Below are 13,062 nucleotides of genomic sequence, written 5' to 3' on the forward strand. Positions count from 1 at the left end.
ACCAAGCATCTACGTTCCATAAGCCAGAAAAATCAAATCTCCCAGTAGCCACCCATTTTAATTCCACTTCCCATTCCGACATGTCAATCCATGGTTTCCTCTGCTGTCGCGATGAGGCACACCTTGTATTCTGTCTGGGTTGCCTCCAATCTGATGGTATAAACATCGATTTCTCTAATTTCCAGTAATGGCCAACTCCAGCCCTTCACCGTTCCCCAGCCCCTTTTCCCTCTCTCACCTTATCTCCATACCTGCCCATCGTCTCTCTTGGGTGCTCCTCCCCCTTTCCTTTCTACCATGATCTTCTGTCCTCTCCTATTAGATTCCCCCTTCTCTAACCCTGTATCTCTTTCACCTATCAGCTTTCCAGCTCTTTACTTCATCCCTCCCCCATTTCACCTATCACCTTGTGTTTCTCTCTCCCTTTGCCCACATCTTCTAACTCTGACTCCTCATCTATTTTTCTCCAGTACTGCTGAAGGGTCTCAGCCTGAAACGTCAACTGTTCTCTTTCCCATTGATGCTGGCTGGCCTGCTGAGTTCCTCCAGCATTTTGTGTGTGTTGCTTGGATTTCCAGCATCTGCAGATTTATCTTGTTTCTGCAGAGGTTCAGAGCCTCAATTTAATAGCAGAGAATGTATATAGTATACTGAAATTCGTACTCTTCAAGACATCCATGAAACAGAAAAAAAACCCAAAGAATGAATAACAGAAACATCAGAACCACAAGGCCCCCCCCACACACACAAGCAGCAGCAAAAGCATCCTCCCTGCTCACTCACCCTCTCCCCATTTGCTCCAGCAAAAGCACTAACCCCCCCTCCCCACCTTGCAAGCAATAGCAAAGCCCCCAAAGAGATATTGATCTAGAGTCCATCAGAAACCGCAGTCCATAGGCCAATTTTTGGTATCTTAGACAGGCTCTCTCTCAGAGAGAGGTCGCTCCTGCAAATCCAAAACAACACGCACAAAATGCTGGGGGAACTCAGCAGGTCAGGCAGCATCCGTGGAAATGAATAAGCATTCAACGCTTCGGGCCAAAATCCTTCATCAGGACTGAAAAGGATGGGAGTAGATACCAGAATATAAAGGTGGTGGGAAGGGAAGGAGGATAGCTAGAAGTTTACAGGTCTGCTGAAACCATTTTTACTTTAAAATAATTTCAAGCTAGTTCTTGTTGAATATATCAATATCCAGTTTTTAAATAATATACATACCAGTATTGTCGGCAATATGAATCAAAATCTTCAGACCAAGTAGCAGAAAAATTGGGGAATGAGTGGAGAAATAAAAACCCATTTCTTTTTGATTTGTTAGAAAAGCTGCTGTCAGTGTATTTTATAATCCTGTGTACAGTAAAGCAGTGACAAGGTTTACTGAGTGCTGTTAGGGGGAGAATGCAGTGTAAAGAAATTTAAGTAGAATGTGAAGAATTGACTTATAGGTGTGACGTTAATTTTTTTAAATTTTTATTTTTATTTCCCAGTTTAGGAAACAGCGGCTTGCATTTGAATTCAAGAAATATGCTTCAGATATCATCACACTTGTCAGGACTCCTAAAGAAATGTATCATATTCCTCTTAAGGTAGCACTGTTGTAAGTAAGAAAGCATATTGTCGTTATCAGTACTGTGATATATGTATGGTCAATCAGTTGGCCAGATGCCGCAATATCTGCAGCATGACACGGATTGAAGTAGACTTGTGTTGTGATGCTGGCATTTTCCTTAGGAGCAAATGATGAATTGTGATCTTAGGCAGAACTGAGGATGAAGGAAGACATCTGGAGTGATTATATTACATCTTTGATATCCCCAAGCTTTCAGCCGATGAAAAACTTTGAGGTTCAGTAACTTATACCACTTATGATACATAGCAGCCAATTTTGCAGTGGGTGCTTTCATTAGCAATTGTATGATTAGTGCCTAGATAATTTGAGTGGCACAGTAGCGGAGAGGTCAGCATAACATTGTTACAGCACCACTGACCTGTGTTCGACTCTGTCACTGTCTGTAAGGAGATTGTTCATTTTCTCCGTGACTCCATGGATTTCCTGCAGGTGCTCCAGTTTCCTCCCATGTTCCAACAACGTACGGTTTAGGTTAATTAGTCACGGGTGTAATTGGGCAGTGTGGCTCATTGGGCAGGGAAGGCCATTATTGTGTGTCTCTAAATAAGTAAAAATAATCTAATCTAATTTGGGTTTTCATGATGTTGAGGCTTATTAAGATAGATGTATTGCAAGGACACTGGGGAGACTATTCCAACACTAATCTAGAATTATATCTATTTATTTGATTCTCAGAAAACTGTGCAGTGGCCCCTCCATACCAGACGGTGATGCCAGTTAGAATACTTTGCATGGTACATCTGTAGAAATTTGTAATGTCTTTGGTTATGTGCCAATTCTTTTTTAAACCCCGAATGTCATGCCTTCTTTGTAATTGCATCAATATGTTGGGCCCAGGATTGATCCTCAGAGATGTTGTCACCCAGGAACTTGAAACTGATCACCCTTTTCACTTCTGATCCCTCAATGAGGACTGGAGTGTGTTCCCTTGACTTCCCCTTCCTGAAATCCACAGTTAATTTCTTGGTCTACAACACCATTCAACCAGCTGATCTCTCTCACTTCTGTACGCCTTCTCACCACAATCTGAAATTCTGCCAACAATAGCTGTGTCATTGCCAAATCCTACTCTTCTTGGGCACTGGTATGATTGTCGCCCTTTGGAAGCAGGTGAGAACCTCCGACCGCAGCAGTGAGAGATTGAAGATTTCCTTGACCATTCCTGCCAGTTGGTTGGCACAGGTTTTCAGAACCTCACTAGGTACACTATCAGTGCCTGATGCCTTGTGAGGGTTCACCCTCTTGAAAGATGTTCTGACATCGCCCTTTGAGACAGATCACAGGGACACCAAATGGTGATCTTGTAGCACAGTTAGAGGTTGGCAGGTATGATGTGGGCATTACTGAGTTGTGGCTGAAAAAAGAACATGCAAAGAATCACGTATCAAAAGGACAGGCAGGTAAGCAGAGGAGGTGGATGCCTCTGTTGGTTTTTTAAAAAAAAAAATCAAATACTTAGCAAGAGGTGACATAGGACTGGAAGATATAGAATCCTTGTGGGTAGAATTAAGAAACTGCTAGGGTAAAAAAAGACCTTGATAAGAGTTACATTTTAGGCCTCCGAACAGTAGTCAGGATGTGGGATACAAATTACACCAGGAATTAGAAAAGGCATGTAAAAAGGGCAATGTTACAATAGTCATGGAGGATTTCAATATGCAGGTAGATTGGGAAAATCTGATTGGTGCTAGATCCCAAGAGAGGGAATTTGTAGAATGCCTAGAAGATGGCTTTATAGAACAGCTTGTGGTTGAGTCCACTAGGGGAAGGGCAATTCTGGATTGGGTGTTACGTAATTGACCAGATTTGATTAGGGAGTTTAAGGTAAAGGAACCCCTAGGAGACAATGATCATAATATGATGTAATTCACCTTGCCTGAGAGAGAGGAGATAAAATCACATTGTGGTGGAGTAAAGGACATGAGAGAGGAGCTGAGAGGTCTGAAGGTAGATAAGTCATCTGGACCAGATGGGGTTCTGAAAAGAAGTAGCTATAGGGATTGTGGAGGCATTAGTAATGATCTTTCAAAAATGACTAGATTCTGAAATTATTATGGAGGACTGGAAAATAGCAAATGTCACTGCACCCTTTAAGAAGGAAGGGTGCAGAAGAAAGGAAATTATAGGCCAGTTAGCCTGAATTCAATGGTTGGGAAGATGCTGGTCCATTATTAAGGATAAGGTTTTGGGATCCTTGGAGGCACATGGTAAAATAGGCCAAAATCAACATGGTTTCCGAAAGGGGAAATCTTGCCTGACAAATCTATTGGAATTCTTGAGGAAATAACAGGAGGAATAAACAAAGGCGAATCAGTGAATGTTGTTAACTTGGATTCTCAGTCGGTCTTTGACAAGGTGCTGCACTTGAGGTTGCTTAACAAGATATGAGCCCATGGTACTACAGGAAAGATACTAACATGGATAGAAGATTGACTGACTGGCAGGGGCAAAGAGTTGGAATAAAGGGTGCCAGTGCCTTTTCTGGCTGACTGGAAGTGACTAGTGGTGTTCCACAGGGGTTGGTGTTGGGACTGCTGCTTTTATGTTAAATATCAATGATTTGGATGATGGAATTGATGGCTTTGTGGCCAGGTTTGAGGACGATCTGAAGATAGGTGGCGGGGCAAGTAGTGTTAAGAAAGCAGAAGGGCTTAGACAGATTGGGAGAATGTGCACAGGAGTGGCAGATGGAATATAGTAGAGGAAAAGTGCAGTGTCAGGCACTTTGGTAGAAGGGATAAAGGCATAGACTAATTTCTAAATGGAGAAAATTTAAAAATCTGAAGTATAAAGGGACTTGGGAGTCCTCATGCAGGTTTCGCTAAAGGTTAACTTGCAAGTTGAGTTGGTCATAAGGAAGGCAAATGCAATGTTAGCATTCATTTGGAGAAGACTAGAATATAAAAGCAAGAATGTAATAGGCTTTATATGGCATTGGTCAGACTGCAATTTGTGTATTGTGAGCAGTTTTGGGCTCTTATCAAAGAAAAATGCATTAGGCAGGGTCCAGAGGAGGTTCACAAGAGTGATTCAAGAAATTAAAGGGTTAATGTATTAGGAGCATTTGATAGCTCTGGGCCTGTACTCACTGGAGTTTAGAAGAATGAGGCAGGATCTCATTGAAATCTATTGAATATTGAAAGGCTTGGATACAGCAGATGTGGAGAGAATGTTTCCCATAGTGGGAGAATCTGGGTCAGAAGTAACAGCCTTGGAATAGAAGGATGTTCATTTAGAACAGATAAGGAGGAATTTCTTTAGCTAGAGTAGTGAATCTGTTTAATTCTTTGCCCCAGATGGCTATGGAGGCTGGGTCATTGGTAATGTTTAAAGTAGAATTTGATAGGTTCTTGATTAGTAGGGAATCTGAAGACAGGAGAATGAGGATCGGGGGGGGGGAAATCATAAATCAGCCATGTTGAAATGGCAGAGTTGACTTGAGGGCCATATGGCCTAATTCTGCTCCTATGTCTAATGGATACAAACAGGTTACAAGTCAAACATTTAAGTGTAATGGGTTAACAGAACAATGCAAAACCAAATTATTTTTAAGTCCAAAATCAATGCAAAAAATGTCAGATTGATTACATCATTTGTCAGGCTTGGCGTTCAACAATATTTTTTTCAAAGCCTGTCGGGTGTTTTTGTAGATCAAAGAAGTGAATTTTTGATAAAATGTTCAATTAGCAAACTCCAGATTGTAGTGAATGCTTTATTAATCATATATCTGTCATTAATGTTCCTTTTAAAAAAAAGTTTATGTCACTTAATATCATCTAGTACTGGTCTAGTTCGATATGCATCAAGGCACATGGTCAATACAAATAATTCTTCAGTATATCCTATAGTTGAAGGTGGGTGGTGGGTGAAGATGCATCTCTACCACAGGAGGTGTAAGGTGCTCCTTCCCTCTGCTAGCCTGCAGGCCACCCTTGGCCAAGATATGGCACCTGCTTAGTTCCCCCGATCAGAGTCCCGTGAAGTTATGGGAATAGGTGGTGGATACTCGTATGAGCAGCTGGTGCATATCACAAGTCCTGGTTATATGACCACTGACGCCAGACAGACAATCTCTGAAGAGTATTGATAATGGCTGGGGTCTCCTGTCTTGTAAAGACACTGCCCAGCAGAAGGCAATGGCAAACCACTTCTGCAGAAAAAATTGCCAAGAATAATCATGCTGGTGGAAAGACAATGATCGTTCATGTCATCTGACACAGCACACAATGAACGAACAATTGAAGGATTAAACTCATGTATTTGACTGGCAGTAATTATTTAAATAACAGAATTAAATGAGTCAGAAGCTCATTGTGTTTTAACTGGTTGCAAATGAAGCTAAGGAAAAAGATAAGGGGGCAATTTATCTATCTCTTTTTGTTCTCTTCTTTATTTCTAATATCTGGGTATTGTAGCGACGTGCTACACACAGAGCTAGAAATAATGACAGGCAGTCTTTAAGCTGCACTCAAGACTCGTTTATTCAAACTTCGCAGCACTGGCTTTTAAGCAGTTCCCTTCCAGTCCTCTCTGGGCGGAAATGATGTCAGAGGTGCATTACCAAAGTCTCTCCCTGCGCGCGGGCTATTTTGTGAGCCAGTTCGCTTGTGTAGAAAGTGGGTCACCACATACCCCCCCCCCCCGAACTGGCGATACGCCCCCCCCAATGTCCACAGTCAGTCTCTGTTTGGGTGGTCTGCCTGTGCGCCGCGGTGCCTGAACCTCAGCCGGCTGCGCCAAGTCCACATGGGCCGGTTTGAGTCGGTCCACCGTGAAAACCTCCTCTCTCCCCCCAATGTCCAGTACGTACGTGGACCCGTTGTTACTGATCACCTTGAACGGCCCCTCGTACGGCTGCTGTAGCGGTGCCCGGTGTGCGCCCCTTCCTACGAATACAAACTTACAGTTCTGCAGGTCTTTGGGTACGCAGGTCGGGATCTGTCCGTGCTGTGAAGTTGGTACGGGGGCCAGGTTGCTGAGCCTTTCGCGTAGTCTGTCCAGGACTGCTGCGGGTTCTTCCTCTTGCCCCCTTGAGGCTGGTATGAACTCTCCTGGGACGACCAGGGGTGTGCTGTACACCAGCTCGGCCAACGAGGTGTGCAGATTCTCTTTGGGTGCTGTGCGGATTCCAAGCAGGACCCAGGGAAGCTCGTCCACCCAGTTAGGCCCTTTCAGGCAGGCCAGAGAGCTGACTTTAAGTGACGGTGGAAGCGTTCCACTAGTCCGTTCGACTGTGGGTGGTAGGCAGTTGTGTGGTGTAATTGTGTTCCCAACAGGCTGGCCACGGCCGACCACAGGCTGGAGGTGAACTGGGTGCCTCTGTTGGAGGTAGTGTGGGCCGGTATCCCGAAGCGTGCTACCCAGGTTGCAATCAGCACTCGGGCACAGGCGGTAGTGTTGTTGAGCGGGACTGCCTCTGGCCATCTCATGAACCGGTCTATCATAGTTAGGAGGTACTGCGCTCCTCGCGACACTGGCAGGGGCCCCACGATATCCACATGAATGTGGTCAAACCTCCAGCGGGTGGGTTCGAACTGCTGTGGCGGGGCTTTGGTGTGCCGCTGCACCTTGGCTGGTTGGCACGGAGCGCATGTTTTGGCCCATTCACTGACTGTCTGCGAAGTCCGTGCCACATGAACTTGCTGGAGACCATCTGGACGGTTGTCCTGATAGATGGGTGCGCCAAGCATTGTATGGAGTTGGAAACTCGCTGCCGCCAGGCTGCCAGGACGATGGGGCGAGGTTGGCCGGTAGCCACGTCACACAGGAGGGTCCTCTCACCTGGGCCTATGAGGAAGTCTTGTAGCTGCAAACCCGAGACTGCGGTCCTGTAACTGGGCATCTTGTCGTCTGCCTGCTGCGCGTCCGCCAGTGCTGCATAGTCCACCCCCTGGGACAGGGCCTGGATAGCTGGTCTGGATAGTGCGTCCACCACAACGTTGTCCTTTCCCGAGACATGCTGGATGTCCGTCGTGTACTCAGAGATGTAGGACAGATGTCGCTGCTGGCGGGCTGACCAGGGATCGGACACCTTTGTGAATGCAAAGGTCAACGGTTTGTGGTCTGTGAACGCGGTGAACGGCCTGCCTTCTAAGAAGTACCTGAAGTGTCGGATTGCCAGATATAGTGCCAACAGCTCCCAGTCGAAGGCACTGTACTTGAGTTCAGGTGACCGTAGGTGCCTGCTGAAGAACGCCAGGGGTTGCCAGCGCCCCTCGATGAGTTGCTCCAGCACCCCACCGACTGCTGTGTTGGATGCGTCCACTGTGAGGGCGGTTGGAACGTCCGTTCTGGGGTGCACCAGCATTGCGGCGTCTGCCAAGGCTTCCTTGGCTTTAACGAAAGTGGCTGCGGCCTCTTCATCCCAAGTAATGTCCTTGCCCTTACCCGACATCAGGGTGAACAAAGGGTGCATGGTACGGGCTGCTGAGGGGAGGAAGCAGTGGTAGAAGTTCACCATACCAACGAACTCCTGCAGGCCTTTGACTGTGTTGGGCCGGACGAGGTGGCGGATCGCGTCTACCTTAGCGGGCAGAGATGTTGCCCCATCTTTGGTAATCCTGTGGCCCAGGAAGTTGATGGTGTCGAGCCCGAACTGACACTTGGCCGGATTGATTGTGAGGCTGAAATCACTCAGGCGGGCGTAGAGCTGGCGGAGGTGGGACAGATGCTCCTGACGACTACTGCTGGCTATGAGGATGTCGTCCAAATAGATGAATGCAAAGTCCAGGTCGCGTCCCACCGCGTCCATTAGTCGCTGGAACGTCTGTGCGGCATTCTTCAGGCCAAATGGCATTCGGAGGAATTTGAACAGGCCGAACGGGGTGATGAGTGCTGTTTTGGGGATGTCTTCAGGGTGTACCGGAATTTGATGGTACCCCCGGATGAGGTCTACTTTGGAAAAGATGCTTGCCCCATGCAGGTTTGCTGCAAAGTCCTGTATGTGCGGCACGGGGTAGCGGTCTGGAGTTGTAGCCTCGTTCAGTCTGTGGTAGTTGCCACATGGTTTCCAGACCCCGGCTGCTTTGGGCACCAGATGCAAAGGGGAGGCCCATGGGCTGTCGGACCGCCGTATGATCCCCAATTCCTCTATCCTCTTGAACTCCTCCTTCGCTAGGTGGAGCTTGTCCAGGGGGAGCCTTCGTACGCGGGCATGGAGGGGTCGTCCCTGGGTCGGAATGTGGTGCTGTACTCCGTGTCTGGGCATGGCTGCTGTGAACTGCGGTGCCAGAACCGATGGAAAGTCTGCCAGGATTGTAGTGAATTCGTTGTCAGACAGCATGATGGAGTCCAGGTGTGGGGCCGGCAACTTGGCTTCACCCAGGGAGAACATCTGGAAAGTCTTGGCATGGACCAGTCTTTTCCCTTGCAAGTAGACCAGCAGGCTGTGAGCTTGCAAGAAGTCCGCCCCCAGGAGTGGTTGGGCCACGGCGGCCAGTGTGAAGTCCCACGTGAACCAGCTGGCGCCAAACTGTAGCTGCACAGTGTGGGTGCCGTAGGTCCAAATTGTGCTGTTGTTTGCGGCCCTCAGGGTGGGTCCCGTCTCCCTGTTGTGGGTGTCATACCCCGTTGGGGGTAAGACGCTGATCTCTGCTCCAGCGTTGACCAAGAAGCGGCGTCCCGGCTGTCCCAAACATACAGGAGGCTGTCCTGGTGGCCAGCCACCGTAGCCATTAGTGGCGGCTGGCCCTGGTCGTTTCCCGGGAACTTGCAGGGCAGGCGACAACGGCGGGCTTCCGTACCCCACCGCTGGTGGTAGAAACACCACTGTTCATTGGCCTCCTCACTCCTTCCTCTGGGTTGCATGCGCTCCATTTCCGTGTCTAGTCTGGCCTGCTGTTGGGCGCATGGCTTGGTAATCTGTCCGACGGACGCCCTGCTCTCCCTCTTGGCTTTCCACAGCATGTCTGCCCGGGCCGCCACTTTCCGCGGGTCACTGAAATCTGTGTCGGCCAGCAGCAGATGTTTGCCCTCGGGCAGTTGTTCTCGGAACGCCTGCACAAATATGAGGCAGGGCTTGTGTCCTTCAGCCAGGGCCAGCTTCTTATTCATTAATGCTGACGGCTGCCTGTCTCCCAAACCGTCCAGGTGCAGCAAGCAGGCACCTCGCTCACGCCGTGAGAGGCCAAAGTCTCTAAGAGCAGCGCTTTGAATGCTGCATATTTGCCTTCTTCGGGGGGTGACTGTATGAAATCCCCAACCCGTCCAGCTATCTCCTGGTCAAAGGAGCTCACCACGTAATAGTAACATGTGGAATCCGAAGATATCTGCCGAATCTGGAACTGGGCTTCTGCTTGGTCAAACCACACGCGTGGTCGCAGCGTCCAGAAAATTGGCAGTTTTAGCGAAACTGCGTGAACAGATGGAGAAGGGTCGATCATCTTTGGTCCAAATCCGGTTTGGACCGTCGGGGTCACCAATGTAGCGAGGTGCTACACACAGAGCTAGAAATAACAACACGCAATCTGTAAGTCGCACTCGAGATTAGTTTATTCAAACTTCACGGCACTGGCTTTTAAGCAGTTCCCTTCCAGCCCTCTCCGGGCGGAAATGCCAACAGAGGTGCATTACAAAAGTCTCTCCCCGCGCGTGGGCTATTTCGTGAGCCTGTTTGCTTGTGTAGAAAGTGGGTCACCACAGTATCAAATTAACATTAAGTACCTCTGTACCAACAAATGTCTTTACTTTTGGTGATGTTCAACACCATCTGCCCTGCTCTGCTGGGGGAGAAGCTGACAGCGATGCAGGTGGATGCTTCCCTGGTATCATGGATTCTTGATTACCTGACTGGCAGACCACAGTACGTGTGCTTGTAACACTGTGTGTCCGACAGAGTGATCAGCAGCACTGGGGCTCCACAGGGGACTGTCTTGTCTCCCTTTCTCTTCACCATTTACACCTCAGACTTCAACTACTGCACAGAGTCTTGTCATCTTCAGAAGTTTTCTGATGACTCTGCCATAGTTGGATGCATCAGCAAGGGAGATGAGGCTGAGTACAGGGCTACAGTTGGAAACTTCGTCACATGGTGTGAGCAGAATTATCTGCAGCTTAATGTGAAAAAGACTAAGGAGCTGGTGGTAGATCTGAGGAGAGCTAAGGTACCGGTGACCCCTGTTTCCATCCAGGGGGTCAATGTGGACATGGTGGAGGATTACAAATACCTGGGGATACAAATTGACAATAAACTGGACTGGTCAAAAAACACTGAGGCTGTCTACAAGAAGGGTCAGAGCCGTCTCTATTTCCTGAGGAGACTGAGGTCCTTTAACATCTGCCGGACGATGCTGAGGATGTTCTACAAGTCTGTGGTGGCCAGTGCTATCATGTTTGCTGTTGTGTGCTGGGGCAGCAGGCTGAAGGTAGCAGACACCAACAGAATCAACGAACTCATTTGTAAGGCCAGTGATGTTGTGGGGATGGAACTGGACTCTCTCATGGTGGTGTCTGAAAAGAGGATGCTGTCTTAGTTGTATGCCATCTTGGTCAATGTCTCCCATCCACTACGTAATGGACTGGGTGGGCACAGGAGTACATTCAGCCAGAGACTCATTCCACCGAGATGCAGCACAGAGCGTCATAGGAAGTCATTCCTGCCTGTGGCCATCAAACTTTACAACTCCTCCCTTGGAGGGTCAGACATCCTGAGCCAATAGGCTGGTGCTGGACTTATTTCATAATTTACTGGCATAATTTACATATTACTATTTAACTATTTATGGTTCCTTTACTGTTTTTTATTATTATGGAGCAACTGTAACGAAAACCAATTTCCCCCGGGATTAATAAAGTATGACTATGACTACTTGTCCGCAAGTGAAATAATAACTTTTTATGCATCTAGCTAACAAACAAAATGCTGGAGGAACTCAACAGGTCAGGCAGCATCTATAGTGAGGAATGACCATTTGACATATCAAGCTGAGGACCCTTTATCAGGAATGAACGTCCCCACTTGACCCAAAACCTCAACTCTTTATTCCTCTGCGTAGATATTGCCTGACCCTGTCAAGTTTCTCCAGCATTTTATGAGGGTTGCTCTGGATTTCCAGCACCTGCAGAATATCTTATGTTTATGATTTATAGCCATTAGACAATTTATTTTAAGAGTGTTTCAGCAAATTGTTCTTTTCTGATTTGGTTCTAAGCTGTCAGACTATTGAACATTAAAAACATTAACGGATGATAGAAAAATGGAGGGAGGGTTTAAATTGATCTTGGAATAGGTTATTGTAGCTGGCTGTACAGCTTCCTCTCAAAGCTCATTCTGTAATGGCACAGTGCTGTGGGCTGCAGGGCCTGTACTGTGTTGTAATGATCTATGATCTGAAAAAATCAAGTGGTAATAGTGTAATTGCATTTTCAAATATCCTTGAAACTTGGTTACCCACCCCTGCAGTTAGTATTATATAAGTTGTGAGTGCTCTGCTGAAATAAGATAACAAATGCATCCTTTTTGTCAGTTAAGGAGAACTTTTTGTCTCAGTAATTTGCTTCAAGCATTCCATCTTGGTACATTGTAGGAAAAGAAGTCAATGTTCAATGACTTCAGGGTACTGACTGTCATCCAATGGAATTGAGTGACTGTTAAATTTAGAAGAAGCTGCCAGTTAATCATGTTTATGGAACAAGTTGTGCAGAGTATTTGAAATGAACGCCTGAGGAAGCAACTAAGACAATTGACCAAGGGTGAAGCAATCAATTGGTGCTGGAAATGTGTCAAGTTAAAAGCTCAAAGCAGGGCTTACATTTTCATTCTTACCTCCATAACATCTCAGAGCTCTTTAAACCATTTATACTACATCTGTAATATAGGAAGCATAAATCCATATTCCCCTCAGCAAATTTCCACAGCAATGTGCTAAATGCTTACAAGAAAATTGTTTTGTTTTTATGGGATAAATATTGACAAGGACACCACGCAGTTCTACAGAATAGAATGATCTGTGTTTGGCCTCAAGGTCTTTTCTATCCACGTACATGTCCAAATTGTTGTAAACATTGTTATTGTAGCTGGCTCTACAGTAGTGGTTGCCAACCGGTCGATCTTTGAGACTTTCCCAGTAGATCCCGAAAAAAAAAGAAAAAATAAATACACAAATACATTATGCCTGATAAACTTTTTGATGCAAATATGTAGTAACTTCTACTTTGAAAAAGGACCACTCGACAACTTCATGCCCAAAAGGAACAATTTTATCTAGGACGGTAATATGATATTCGCATACAGAGGTTTTCACTAATGCGCACCGGGCAGAAAAGACCGGAAGGAAAACCCCGCAACCCCAGAAACAATCTCTCTTTACAAACAGCTTTCCGTAGTGGGAGTATTGCTATATTACCATGGTCCTAATTGGTATTAACTTATCTTTATAATGCTCACATTACAACGCCTCTCCCCCTTTAAATTCCAACATTCCCCAAATGTAAAA

The 13,062-nt window shown here is 46.6% G+C and overlaps 1 protein-coding gene across 3 annotated transcripts in view; it reads left to right on the plus strand.

Annotated features, from left to right (window-relative positions):
* The window catches only part of pigu (phosphatidylinositol glycan anchor biosynthesis, class U), a 68,337-nt gene that overhangs the window by 21,742 nt on the left and 33,533 nt on the right, over nucleotides 1-13,062 (plus strand). For all 3 annotated transcript variants that reach the window (XM_072243363.1, XM_072243369.1, XM_072243378.1), the window contains one exon: nucleotides 1,488-1,597. In XM_072243363.1, the coding sequence (XP_072099464.1) occupies nucleotides 1,488-1,597 (110 nt within the window). The remainder of the gene's footprint in view (nucleotides 1-1,487; nucleotides 1,598-13,062) is intronic.

This window comes from Mobula birostris, chromosome 2 (genome assembly GCF_030028105.1).
Source record: "Mobula birostris isolate sMobBir1 chromosome 2, sMobBir1.hap1, whole genome shotgun sequence".
NCBI lineage: Eukaryota > Metazoa > Chordata > Chondrichthyes > Myliobatiformes > Myliobatidae > Mobula > Mobula birostris.